At 39.5% G+C, this 12,518-nt stretch overlaps 1 protein-coding gene across 1 annotated transcript; it reads left to right on the top strand.

Annotated features, from left to right (window-relative positions):
* Nucleotides 1-81: 81 nt before the first annotated feature.
* Nucleotides 82-10,522, top strand: LOC103986358 (exocyst complex component EXO70A1). Its single transcript, XM_009404347.3, has 12 exons — nt 82-426; nt 534-629; nt 980-1,185; nt 4,445-4,702; nt 6,878-7,016; nt 7,090-7,302; nt 7,998-8,203; nt 9,041-9,241; nt 9,316-9,415; nt 9,683-9,792; nt 9,879-10,025; nt 10,121-10,522. Exons 1-12 carry the CDS (start codon nt 277-279, stop codon nt 10,251-10,253), a joined length of 1,959 nt encoding a protein of 652 aa, XP_009402622.2. The 5' UTR covers nt 82-276; the 3' UTR covers nt 10,254-10,522.
* The last annotated feature ends 1,996 nt before the right edge of the window (nt 10,523-12,518 follow it).

Below are 12,518 nucleotides of genomic sequence, written 5' to 3' on the forward strand. Positions count from 1 at the left end.
ATATCTTTGCGTGGGTCCCACGCCAACCTTGCACGCAATTTATTTACGCGTTGTTTGTATTCGCAGGGAGTTTCTCGCCGCCCCCCGAGATTCCAAGCTGGAATCGGAACAACCCCGGCCCTACTCCAATACTACCCTTCTCGGTCTCTCTCTCTCGCTTGGCTTCCTCGCCACTCCAGATCGAGTTCGGGAGGAGGAAGAGACGAAGAAGGCGAGAGATCCGAGGAGGCGTTGCGGCGCCGAGAAGAGGGAAGGAGGCGATCGATAGATCGAACGATGGGTGCCAGCGATGCCCTAACGGAGCGGGCGGCCTTCCTCCGCGACTCACTCGACAAGAGTCGCACCCACACCGATCGCATGGTCTCTATGCTCGGCTCCTTCGACCACCGCCTCTCCGCCCTCGAGGCCGCCATGCGCCCCACCCAGGTTTCCCCTCTCGTGGATGGATCGTGGTGTCGGTCGTTTTGGAGTTTGGTACTGATTTTGGGTTTTGGATTCTCTGGATCCTGGTTCCTTTCGCCGATGTGATGCAGGTGCGGACTTATGCTATTCGGATGGCGCACGAGAACATCGACAAGACGCTCAAGTCGGCCGACGTTATCCTGGGTTACTTTGAGCGCACGCGAGAGGTTGGCCCTGTTTTTACCTTGTGCTTCCTGGTTTAATTTTCCTTCGGTGCAGCTCCTATTTGTTTGAGCAAGAATGGGTCTTTTTCTTTAAGTGTTTCAATCTTTTTTCTGTTAGTGTGGGTCTGAATGAGTTTGATCGAGTTCATTGGAAACAGTTGTTTCGACTTGTGAAAATGACTATTCTGGGAGTCGGTGCGTTTTTAGGTCTTTGCTGAGGGAGAAAAACTAGTGAGGCTTAAGCTTATCGCCGTGTTTTAGGTCTTCGATTTTATTCTTTTGGTGTGCGTCTGATTAAGTTTATACAAAACAATTTGTTCAATTAGTGCATTTTTGGTTCTTTGGATGAGTAGGCGGAGCTCAAACTGTCAAGGGGGCCGCGTGACAACCTTGAAAGTTATCTCACTGCAATTGATCAGCTGAGAGGCATCTTGCAGTTTTTCAGCTCAAATAAAAGCTTAAGGAGCAATGATGGTGTGGTAAACCAGGCAAACAATACTCTAGCTAAGGCCATAATGAAGCTGGAGGATGAGTTCCGCAGTCTCCTAGTTACTCACAGGTCTGTTTCTCTACATCTGTTTGGGGTTTGTTATTCTTAATTGGTGATTTTAAATGTCTAATTGGGTCCTAGTTCATGTTTGGTTCCTAATCGATCAGCAAGGGTGACCAACACACCATGCGCTTTGCCCCAACTTGACATTTTCCTCTCAGAACTGATAGTATGTGGCATTTTCACTCGCAATTATTAAATGACTTTTTTTTTCCTGAAACTAAATTGTAATTGACATCCATGGTTCATTAGTTTGTATGGTGGCATTGATAACACTTGAATATCTATGACCAGTGGTGGAAGAAATTTGTTTCCAGTAAGGCTATCCTTTCAGTGTGTGAAGTTTCTATGTCATGCCATTACTTTCTAGGTGATAGGGAGAACATCGTCAGTCAATCGTCATCCTCTATGTGGCCTCCACGTGATGTCTAGGTTGGATTGAGGCCATCTTCCACCTGTCTACCCACGTGGACAAGGGTCGAAGGTTGACGGTTATAGGTTGTCTCTCCTTTGTTGCTCATGTGGATAAAAGGCCGAGGGGAGATTGTTGGAGGCGGTTAGAGGATACCTACCCGTAGAATATTCTGTCTCTTTATGACCAAGTATAAAAGCTCATCTTCAACACAATGAAAAGGGGAGATCATTTTATGATAATTTGTATCCAGACTTATATATCTCGGGTTATTAACTTGGTCATTTGAGGGATCGGGTCGGAAGATCCGAAAACCTCTCTCGACCTTGGTTTTCGTGCATGTGACGCCTCGGGAGCTCGACGTTTTCACCTCGGGTAGCCCTACGCACATGGGTTCGGACCACATTGGGCTAACCATGATATCAACGACTTCTTCCCGTAACATTTTTTGCGCCCTAGAAACGACCTTGAGCCACCTACTCGTCCCCATCGAGGTGTTCTTAAATCACACTCAGCAAGTACATACGCTAACATGAATGATACAGGCCGTTGCTATGCTTTTGCCCTAGTTAGCCCAACAGGCGGTGCCATCAGCTCGGTCGCGGTTCCCCGACCTGACGTGGGGTCGACATCCCTTGAGTGGTTAAGACCTTTCGAACTATCGGCCGAGGGGGCACTTCAGTCTCCAATTGTGGAATTCAACGGATCACACCCCTACTCTACCCTACCTACATCCGAGGCCCAATCGATAGATTCGATGGAGGATTCCTTGCGGATCCAACAATGGCATATGGATCAACGCTTGGAGGAGATGCGATAAGAGTTCCAACAATCAAAAGGGGAAGCGCTGGTTGACCTCACCTTGAGTCGGTCGTTGTTCACTTAAGAAATCCAGGATGAATTGATTCCAGCAAGCTTTTGCCTCCTGCCCTTGGAGGCTTTTGATGGCAGTGCTGACCCGATGAAGCACATTGTAGCTTTCTATGCCCAAATGTCGTTATATAGTACTTCGGACGTCTTGATGTGCCGCACCTTCCTGATGACGTTAAGAGGCTTAGCACGAGTATGATATGCCTGCCTAAAGTTATTTTTCATCTATTCTTTTGCATAGCTTGCGAGGGAGTTTGAACTTCACTTCCTCGAGAACATATGCTCACGACCATAAGCGATAATGCTTCTCGAACTCAGGCAATGGGAGGAACGAACGACCGAGTTATCTCGCCCAAGGTTTGAGTTGACCCCCCTAAATATGATTAGAACTGAAGTTTTTCTACAGATAAAAGAAAATAGGCTCTTAAATGACCCTCATCCGGTGAAGACCGCATAAGCAAAAAGAGACATGCCCAAGTATTGTCGGTTCCACCGAGATTATGACTATGACATCGAGGATTGTCGCGACTTGAAAGAGCAGATTGAAGAACTTATTCGTCAGGGACATCTTGTGCAGTTCGGGAAGCGATGTAAAGGTTGGGGAACCCAACCCTCTCCTTCAGCTGAGGTGTGGTGGTCGACAAACCCGATCAGGTTTGGAAGAGATGTGGAGATTGGGAAACCCTACCCCTTCCTCCAATCGAGGTGGGTCCCTTGGTGATGAGAGGGGCATGTCGGTGATGGATCGTCACTAGCAACGCTCACATCTCTTGCCTGTTTCCCTCCACGCTCAAAGGAGGGTTTGGTTTACATCGATAAGGATTGATTTGCTATCAAGAAGGGCCGACGACATTCGCCTAATGTGCGGAGTTGGAGAACCAATCAAAGAGGCATATGCTTAACGTCTCGGATGAACTAGACGTCTCACTTTAGATCCCTCTTGCAAGAGCCCCCGAAGCGTTCTTGGGGGAGGGGATAAATGATAGGGAGAACATCATCAGTTAATCGTCATCCGATATGTGGCCTCCATGTGGTGTCCAAGATGGAAATAGAGAACGGAGGCCACCCTCCACCTGTTTGCCCACGTGGGCAAGAGCCCAAGGCAGACGGTTATAGGCTGTCCCCACTTTGTCGCCTCCATGGATAAAAGACCAAGGGAAGGTTGTTGGAGGTAATTAGAGGTTGCCTCCTCATAAAATATTTTGTAAAATATTCAGTCCCTTTACTATCGGGTATAAAAGCTCATCTTCAACACAATAAAAAAGGAAAATCACTTTTTGACCACTTGCATTCATACTTATATACCTCGGGTTACTAATTTAGGTGTCAGAGGGATCGAGTCGGGAAACCTCTCTCGACCTTGGCTTTAATGCAGGTGGCATCTCAAGAGCTTAGCATTTGCACCTCGAAGGCTCCTCAAACAACACTACGCACATAGGTTTGGACCATGTCGGGCTAAGTAGGACATTAACGACTCTTCCTGTAACACTAGACATATGCAATAGATCTTGAAGTCCTAGAAATATGTAGCAAGGCTATCCTGAAGTCCTAATAGAAACAAGGAAAAAAATGTTCTGTTCAAATTTCTTATCCTCAAGCGACTTCGTTCCTTGTAGCAAAAGTAATGGATGCAAGATGAAGTATTACTAACTTGTGGCTATTGTTATTTAACTAACTGTGTCCTTAGATTCAGGTGAGTAAATCTTATCACTGGAAAAGTCTTTGATCTAGGATTCAGCTGTTTTATGAAGCAAATTTTTACTGGCAACCAATCTGGTTGCAGGTTGACAACAAGCATTGTGAGGTCATTTTTTTATTTTGTTTCTTTTGCTTCATGATGACAGTGGTATATTATGTCTTTGGTATGGTGTAAGTTTTTCAGAACATGTATCCAAACTGTTGGTGTATGCTTTGGAATCAAACTTTCTTGTAATCATCGGAAGAAGGTGTTTCTTGTATTAATGTTGTTTCTCTATCTGGTGCCAGTAAGCCAGTTCCTCCTGATAGCCTTTTTGGATCTCTTCCGGAGATATCACAGCCATTGTCAGGATCACTGGACCAGCAGAGTGAAAGTGCTAAAAACCTATCTAGTACAAATCATTCTGAGCATCAAGTTAAAAGCTCAGAGGCTGCTGCCTTGACACCCCCAAAACTTATCCCGCCAAGGATTTTGCCTCTATTGCATAAGTTAGCTCAACAGTTGGTTCAAGCTGGACGTCAACAGCAATGTCTAAAAATTTACAGGTAATTTTCAATGTTTTTCTACTTTTGATCATATTTGCCTTCACTATCTAGATATTCTTTTGACAAATAACGAAGATGTATGCGGATTATATGAGTAGACATTCCACAGGTAAACAACAAATATTATAATTAAATGTTTCAGTTTGAGTGCATATGTGTATATTATAAAATTCTTACTGATGTAATTTACAAGAAATACCCAGTTAATCCCAGGCTTTTTCATTATATGCAAATAACACAACGTTGTCTGCATTGAAATATGGAACACAAATTGAGAGCATGTGTGTAACTTTGGAAAAGGTAGATGTGACATGTCCTAATTGGATTCTATAGCTTGGCACGATTTTCACTGAGCATTTTATGAATGGCTAGCACATTTCAACAGTAACATCACTTGTATCTGATTTTCTGCTTAGAAACTTCTGGAATAAGATATCTATTTTGCAAAATTGAGTTTCTTTTCTCAAAATAATTATATGGGTGGGTTTATATTTCTTAGAAGTTGAGCTCTTTATCTTATCTCATAAGTTCACTAATTAAGAAGATGCTAAAACCTTTTGTGCTGCTTTTCAAAATTTTGTTGTTAATGTTTATGCTTCAATGTTAAATTCTATTTTGAGAAGATCTATAGAGTGGAAATTAATGGTTAGTGGATGCTGGATGATTTGCTTGAGACACCTTGACATAGGCAAGAGGTTGTTCTCTCGAGAGCTGTCCGCAGTCCACAGCCTGGCTATCTTTTCCAAGTCTGGCAACTTGGTCCATGAGGTGCAGTCTTGGACAGATATGTTTATATAAGTAGGTGGGGTGATGCTTGTCACAAACAAAAGATGCAGTTAAAGTTTGGATTGTCTTGGCCAATTCTGTACTCCTGTAATGTGTAATATATCACATGTTTTAATAATATTTATGTGTATATACAAGTTCATATAGACATGTTAAGAAAGCATTGCATGGTTGTAAGAAGTATAAATTTGTCTGGTTAAATCTCATTCCTTATATTCTTATTATTTAAATTATGGATTGGGTTGAGCTTATAGGGTTAAATTGAGGGACTAGATTTCCAAAGTATGAATTGGGCTGGGCTTGGGAAAGTGTTTATTTTTGGAAGACAAAAAGAAATAATTGCAGGTCTGCAAAGTCTGACCCAGACCTAGTTCAGCCTTCCTGTTCGACATTAGCTCCATCGTGGCTTGAGTGTCATGGATTTTATTTGTGTAAAAGCTTCGGATTTCATAAATTTAACTAACAATCTATATTTAGACCCTTAAAACAAACATGAAATGGACTGACTTATCTGAATTAGATTTATATAATTTTATTAGTGTAACTATATCTACTTTTGAGCAGATTCTAACTAGGCTCAAAGTAACAACTACAGAGATCCAGACAAATCTGAATGTAATCCTTGTATAGGGTCTTTGAGGATCTAAGGCCTTCCGATCACATCTGATGGCAGAAAAGATATTAGGAGAAAGTACTAAAACATAAAAGAACTTGGCCTGTCATCTTCTTTTTTGCAATAGATACTTAATAGATAGTCAACTCAATATAAATTGATTATATCTGAACATATTCGTACTCATACTAGGATTCTTAAACATTGGATGATTACGTATTTGTGCCTCTGGCGACCTTTTCGCCCTTGTTAAGTTCAAATGAGAGTTCCCTCCTCGCCTCTAGCGGAGATACACGAGGAGACAAGAGAAAAAGAAAAACACACCTCACATAAAAGAGAAACAACATGGAGTAAAAGACACACTACTAATCATACTCCAAGAATGACCCAAATGAACTTTATCCATTGTTAACTAGATTAAATGAATTAAATTATACGTGAACTCCATGTATTTGACATTGTTGCCATGTGCTTGTGATAGTCACATTTGATGCATTATTTTGTCCCTAGTAGTTCCTTTGAAGGTGATAAGAATTTATACTATCCTTGATTTTCTGGATCGGCTAGTCACGATCTCCATCAGCTGGGCATCACTTGGGAAAAGGAATCAAATGGTCGAGATGCATGAAAGAAATTTTTTTTTGTTGCTGTATTGTCTCATACGTCTGACTTACAAAAGTTATGTTGTTATGTCATCATTTTTCCTGTACATTTACGTTCTCGATGCCTCATCTTCTTCAATCCTTTGTTAAGTGTTTTTCGTCTTTATCATTTAGGGAAGTTCGATCTTCGACTTTGGAGAAAAGCCTTTCAAGCTTGGGTGTGGAAAAACTAAGTAAAGAGGAGGTGCAAAAACTTCCATGGGAGTCTTTAGAAACAAAAATTGGAAATTGGATTCACCACATGAGGATTGCAGTAAGGACCTATAAAGATCAACGTAAAGTTATGCTTCTCTGTTCTCCAATTATTCTAACAATGCTTAGAACAGGTTAAACTTCTTTTTGCTTGGGAACGGGAATTGTGCAATCAAATCTTTGAAGGTATTGGGTCGGTAAAGGATCAATGTTTTTCTGAAATAACTGCAAACAGCATGTTGGTGCTACTTAGCTTTGGAGAGGCTATTGCTAAAAGCAAAAGGTCACCAGAAAAACTGTTTGTGCTCCTAGACATGTATGAAGTAATGCATGAACTTCAACCAGAGGTATAGGCATATGGTGATGATACTTATGCTTTTTAAATTCATAATCATAAATAATGTTTTGATGAATCATAATGAAAAGCCCATCTGTTTATTATTGTCTTAATTTTCTTGTAATTTTCTGAACTTTTTACTTTTTAAGTTCTAAGATAATAGAAGCAGACCCAAAATTGTCAAAACTGTTAAAATGCTATTGCCTTGACCTGCAATGCCACTGAAACCAGAACTTTAAGAGTTGTTACAAACTTAGGTAGATCATCATCTTGCTAGATAACCAGTGAATAGATGGATTTTATTTAGCTTGAAACATTTAGACTTTGCGTTATAAAGAGATGTATCTTTAGCCAATAGATTAATAGATTGAACGGGCACACGTGTTTTATACTTTCCTGCAGGTTTATGCTATTGGCTAGTTTCTTTTTCTTTTTCTTTATATAGTTGATGAGGCTTTGATTTAAAAAGCAACATTTAGATGGTATGCTCCATTAACACTCTAGGATTACAATTTAACTTAATAATTCTAAGGAAAATTGATACCGATTGCCTCTAGGCTGCATGGATGTTTATTGCAATATTTTGTTTCATGTTGGATCTAAAACATACTTTCAATAGTGTATTTAGTAGTAGAAGACATAGTTAAACATGTTAGCGTTATTCCTCACTGAGAAACCTAATATATTTTTATGTTGAATGATCAGATTGAATTGATTTTTGACGGAAAGTCTTGCTCTGAGATGCGAGATTCTGCACTGAGTTTGACAAAGCAATTGGCACAAACAGCCCAAGAGACGTTTGGGGACTTTGAGGAAGCTGTTGAGAAAGATGCTTCAAAAACATTTATTGCTGATGGAACTGTCCATCCTTTAACCAGCTATGTCATTAATTACGTGAAGTTTCTTTTTGAGTAAGTTTTTGTCTTTTAAGCTACCAAATCTTCCCTCAAAGTCTTTGAAGTCATTTCATTACATTACTGTTAGCCTTTCGTATGTTTATAAGTTTCTACAGTTACTGTTATTGCATCGTTTCCTATTCTTCAACGATAACAGGTCATAATGTTCCAACTTTTTGAGGTTGATCGTATGGATCCTGACCTACCATTAGAGCAGCCACATCTCTTTAAATTGGTTTTATAATCTTAACTTCCTCTTATTTTGTCTTTTATCCAAAAGCTTGGTTAATCACTAACATAAGTGCTTCTTATTCTATCTTCATATATTCATCTTAGCCTCCACATCCCAACAATTCTAGATTTTTGTCTGTTGATTCCAAACTGTCTAACCCAAAAAAATATCATTGTAGTCTTATTAAGGGTTTTACTTTATTTTAAGGGGTACATGATTATCACAAAATTCATGGTGCTCGTTTCTACTTCAACTGTCTCGCATTATTTAATGAATGATTTGTCTTATGAGGGGCACACAATGATAACATAGAAATACATAACGCCTATTCTTTACTGTGAATAATTGGAGCCAAACTTATTGGAGCTCAAGACTCGTTCAGGAGAATTTTTAGTATAGTGCAAGCTGGCAAATATTTTTGTGGTTATGATCTTAACTATAGTTTAGTCCATGGACATATTCTCTCGTGTTGTGGCAATTATGACATATTCTCTGATTTTTGTGGCAATTATGACATATTCTCTCGTGTTGTTTAAGTCCATGGACAATCTATTTTAGCCTTTCATTTCAACAATGCATGCTTTCTTCTCTCCTGACAGTTTTTCACCAAACATGTACAGCTACCAGGCAACACTCAAACAACTTTTCCTGGAGTTTGGACATGGAGATGGAACAAGGAACCAGTTGGCATCTATAACAATGCGAATTATGCAAGCTCTTCAGAGTAACTTGGATGGGAAGTCCAAGATGTATAAAGATCCTGCTTTGCAATGCTTGTTTCTTATGAATAATATTCACTACATCGTTAAATCTGTGCGGAGGTATGTTCTTCCATGAGTATATGATATTCGAAATCTTTTGGATTATATGTATCTGATGCTTATTCTTATTTTAGGTCAGAAGCAAAGGATATACTGGGTGATGATTGGATACAAAGACACCGTAGGTCTGTACAACAAAATGCGAACCAGTATAGGAGGTTTGGTTGGGCAAAGGTTTGTTTCTATAAACTGGAGCATCTTGGCGGATAGCACTGTTTCTATTTTTATCTTGATTGATGCTATTCTGATGTTCACATATTTGATTTTACTTTTAAGCATGAACAAATGACATGGACAGCAGTGTTTCATATCTTGGTGCTTTTGAACCAATAATATGCTTTCTTTTATGATTTTATATATTCCAAAACTGATCCTAATGATAAGATCTCTTCTGGTGCATGGCGTGCTGTATATGTTGTAATTCTATTTGGTCAACTGCAGATATTGCAAACCCTCTCTGCCCAAGGTTTGACATCATCTGGAGGTGGAAGTATACCTGGAAGCGATGGTGGAAGTAGTGGTTTAGTCCCGAAACCAATATTGAAAGATAGGTCGGATTTACTCTGAAATTTATTCTCAGCAATAAACTTATGGTGTTCTCACAAATGGAGCTACCTTTTTTTTAATCTATTGTCAGGTTCAAGTCCTTCAACATGCAGTTTGAGGAGCTTTGTCTAAGGCAGTGTGAGTGGGCGGTACCTGATCAAGAGCTGCGTGAATCTTTAAGGCTTGCAGTTGCTGAAGTTCTCTTACCTGCGTATAGATCTTTCATAAAACGGTTTGGGTATGTTCGTTTCTACAAACCCCATATATGCATGCTTATGGAATGCTTGTTCCTTCGATAGTGGCCCTTGACACAGACAGCGTTGTTGTTTGCAGGCCAATGCTTGAGAACAACAAGAATCCATCAAAATACATCAAATATTCTCCAGAAAATATCGAGACAAAGTTGGGTGAATTGTTCGAGGGGAGATCGGCAGCAAAGATGACCACTGAGCCAAGGCGATCGTAGGTGGTGTGGCACGAACCAATCTTCCATAAATCCCCCCCAAAAAAAAAAAAAAATCTGAGCAACTTGGAGTATCTCGCCTTTGCCCCAGCAACTCGTGTATGTCGTCAGGTTTGTTTCACAGATTAGGCCACACTTGTGCTCTTTCTCAGGACAAGATTTTATCTAGGTTTTGACTGTTGCTTTGTTCTTTGTTACAACAAATCTATTATTCTTTTTTGTGTGCTGCTTCCGGACTACTACTTCGAGAGGATCGATCGATCGTTCGTTAATACGTGTGCAATAAGTTTGATTAATAACAAGGTCGATACACCGAAAAAAGCCCATCTTTCTGGGTTTTTCTCGAAAAATATCCTCATATTTAGAATTCTCTAATAGTTAATGTTTTTTTTCAATTTGTCTACTATCCAGAATATTCTTAGTCTAATTTTTTTTTCTTCCTCCATTCCTTATCCTATTAATTGATTCATAGGGTGAGCCTTGTAATGATCATGTTTAAAATAAGATCAAATATACAAGTACAAAAGCATTATGTTATAGCATTTTTATATTACACGTTATAATGTTTTTTTTTGGGTATTGTCAAAAATGTTTTAACATGATATAAAAAATATTATAAACATAATATTTTTTATATTATAAATTTGGATGAAAATATCATGTTACGGTGTGTTTCTTAAGAATGTGTTATGGTCTTTTCCTAATATTAACATAGCTTTGCTTGCTAATGGAATCCAATCTCATTCATTTGCTGATGTGTTATTAGTTTTTTTTTTAAAATAAATAAATAAAGAGCTCTTTATGACAATCTCTCTCTCTCTCTCTCTCTCTCTCTCTCTCTTTAGAAAGTTGGCTATAGTAAGTATTATTACACCCACAGATCTGTGGTAGCGTGAGAGTCGGTATCAGGTTGGAACCTATTCATCAACAGTGCACGAGCACTGAACCCACCATCGAACAGTTGGCGGTCAACCACAGAGCGCCCAATCCAGTGCTTCTGCTGCAGGCTTTTTACGTCCAACCAAAAAGGACGACACCATCTCTCTCTCTCTCTCTCTCTCTCCATTGCTGTAAGGTTCGCAGATAAGGATGAGCGAGCTTGACGAGTTTATGTTGTTGCCGCTGTGACTCACTCATCCAGACTGAACCTTTCAACAAGGTTTGGGTTCTCAACATCACATACAGAAGAATTCCATGTCGGCTAAAAAAGGTAAGCGATATCTCGCGAAGAACAAAACTCACCTCTACCTTTCCTTTTGTCTTTTCTTACCCATAGTCTATCTATCTGTAGACAATAGTCTACAAGCCGACAGGAGAGAGAGAGAGAGAGAGAGAGAGAGAGTTTTGTTGCTAGCTTTTTGCCTTTTTACGTTGTGGAAGTATTTGTTTGGCTTCTATTGAGTGAATGAGAGAGAGAGAGAGAGAGAGAGAGAGAGAGAGTAGCTGAAAGGAACACTTAAAGCTTTAGTTGCCCATAGTACTTACTGTTCATCTATAGTTCTTCTACCTGATGATGATGTTGCAGGCCACACACACACACACACTACATATCTTTTGGCTTACTTCCAAAGTGTGTGGTTCCACTGACTGGGAACTGTTGCTCTGTGATCCTTCCTTCCACACAGCATTCTATCTTTTCAATTTGTTTCATCTTTGTCTCAGACAACTGTGCATCCATTTTCCAATTCATCTAATCCAAAAAGAAGAAACCAACTTTCAGAAAAATAACTTGGTGTGATCTTTCAGAGTTTGGCTTGATTTTTGGGTCATGACATTTCCTTTTCACTGCCTCTTGCAGTCTTACCTCAATTTGATTCAGAAAGTATAGGCAAAACACAAACTTGAAAGAAGAAATGTTTTTGGAAACAAGAAAAATCCTACCTTTCTTTACTTGTCAATTTATTCCATTACGATTCTTCTTCAATCAAATCTTATCATTAGCTTTGGTTGGTTGGTTGGTTGACAAAGGGAAAAACAAGTACCCCACAATTTTCTTCTTTTTAAGCTTTCTCCTCCTACCTTCTTCAAGAAAAATAAAAACAAATTTGATTTGCTAACACTTTTGAAAAATATTGTAATTCCATGATTGGACTTAAAACATTGAACACCAAAGAATGCTCTCTTGTGCTTTGGGGCTCACTAAAACAAATAATGATATATGAGATTGTCAACTTTGCAACTCATCTGTTCTTCCTTCCAACCTCAATAAAGTGAAAGATTGCTTGGCATCATCTAAGCTCATGAAATATATGATTATTATTATTATAG

The sequence above is a fragment of the Musa acuminata genome, chromosome BXJ3-5 (assembly GCF_036884655.1).
Source record: "Musa acuminata AAA Group cultivar baxijiao chromosome BXJ3-5, Cavendish_Baxijiao_AAA, whole genome shotgun sequence".
NCBI classification, from domain to species: domain Eukaryota; kingdom Viridiplantae; phylum Streptophyta; class Magnoliopsida; order Zingiberales; family Musaceae; genus Musa; species Musa acuminata.

Coding starts and splice junctions, on each gene's coding strand:
- LOC103986358 (XM_009404347.3), top strand. CDS start 277: ATGGGTGCCAGCGATGCCCTAACGGAGCGGGCGGCCTTCCTCCGCGAC. Junction 4,703..6,877: donor CAATGTCTAAAAATTTACAG/GTAATTTTCAAT, acceptor TTTATCATTTAG/GGAAGTTCGATCTTCGACTT. Junction 8,204..9,040: donor TACGTGAAGTTTCTTTTTGA/GTAAGTTTTTGT, acceptor AAACATGTACAG/CTACCAGGCAACACTCAAAC.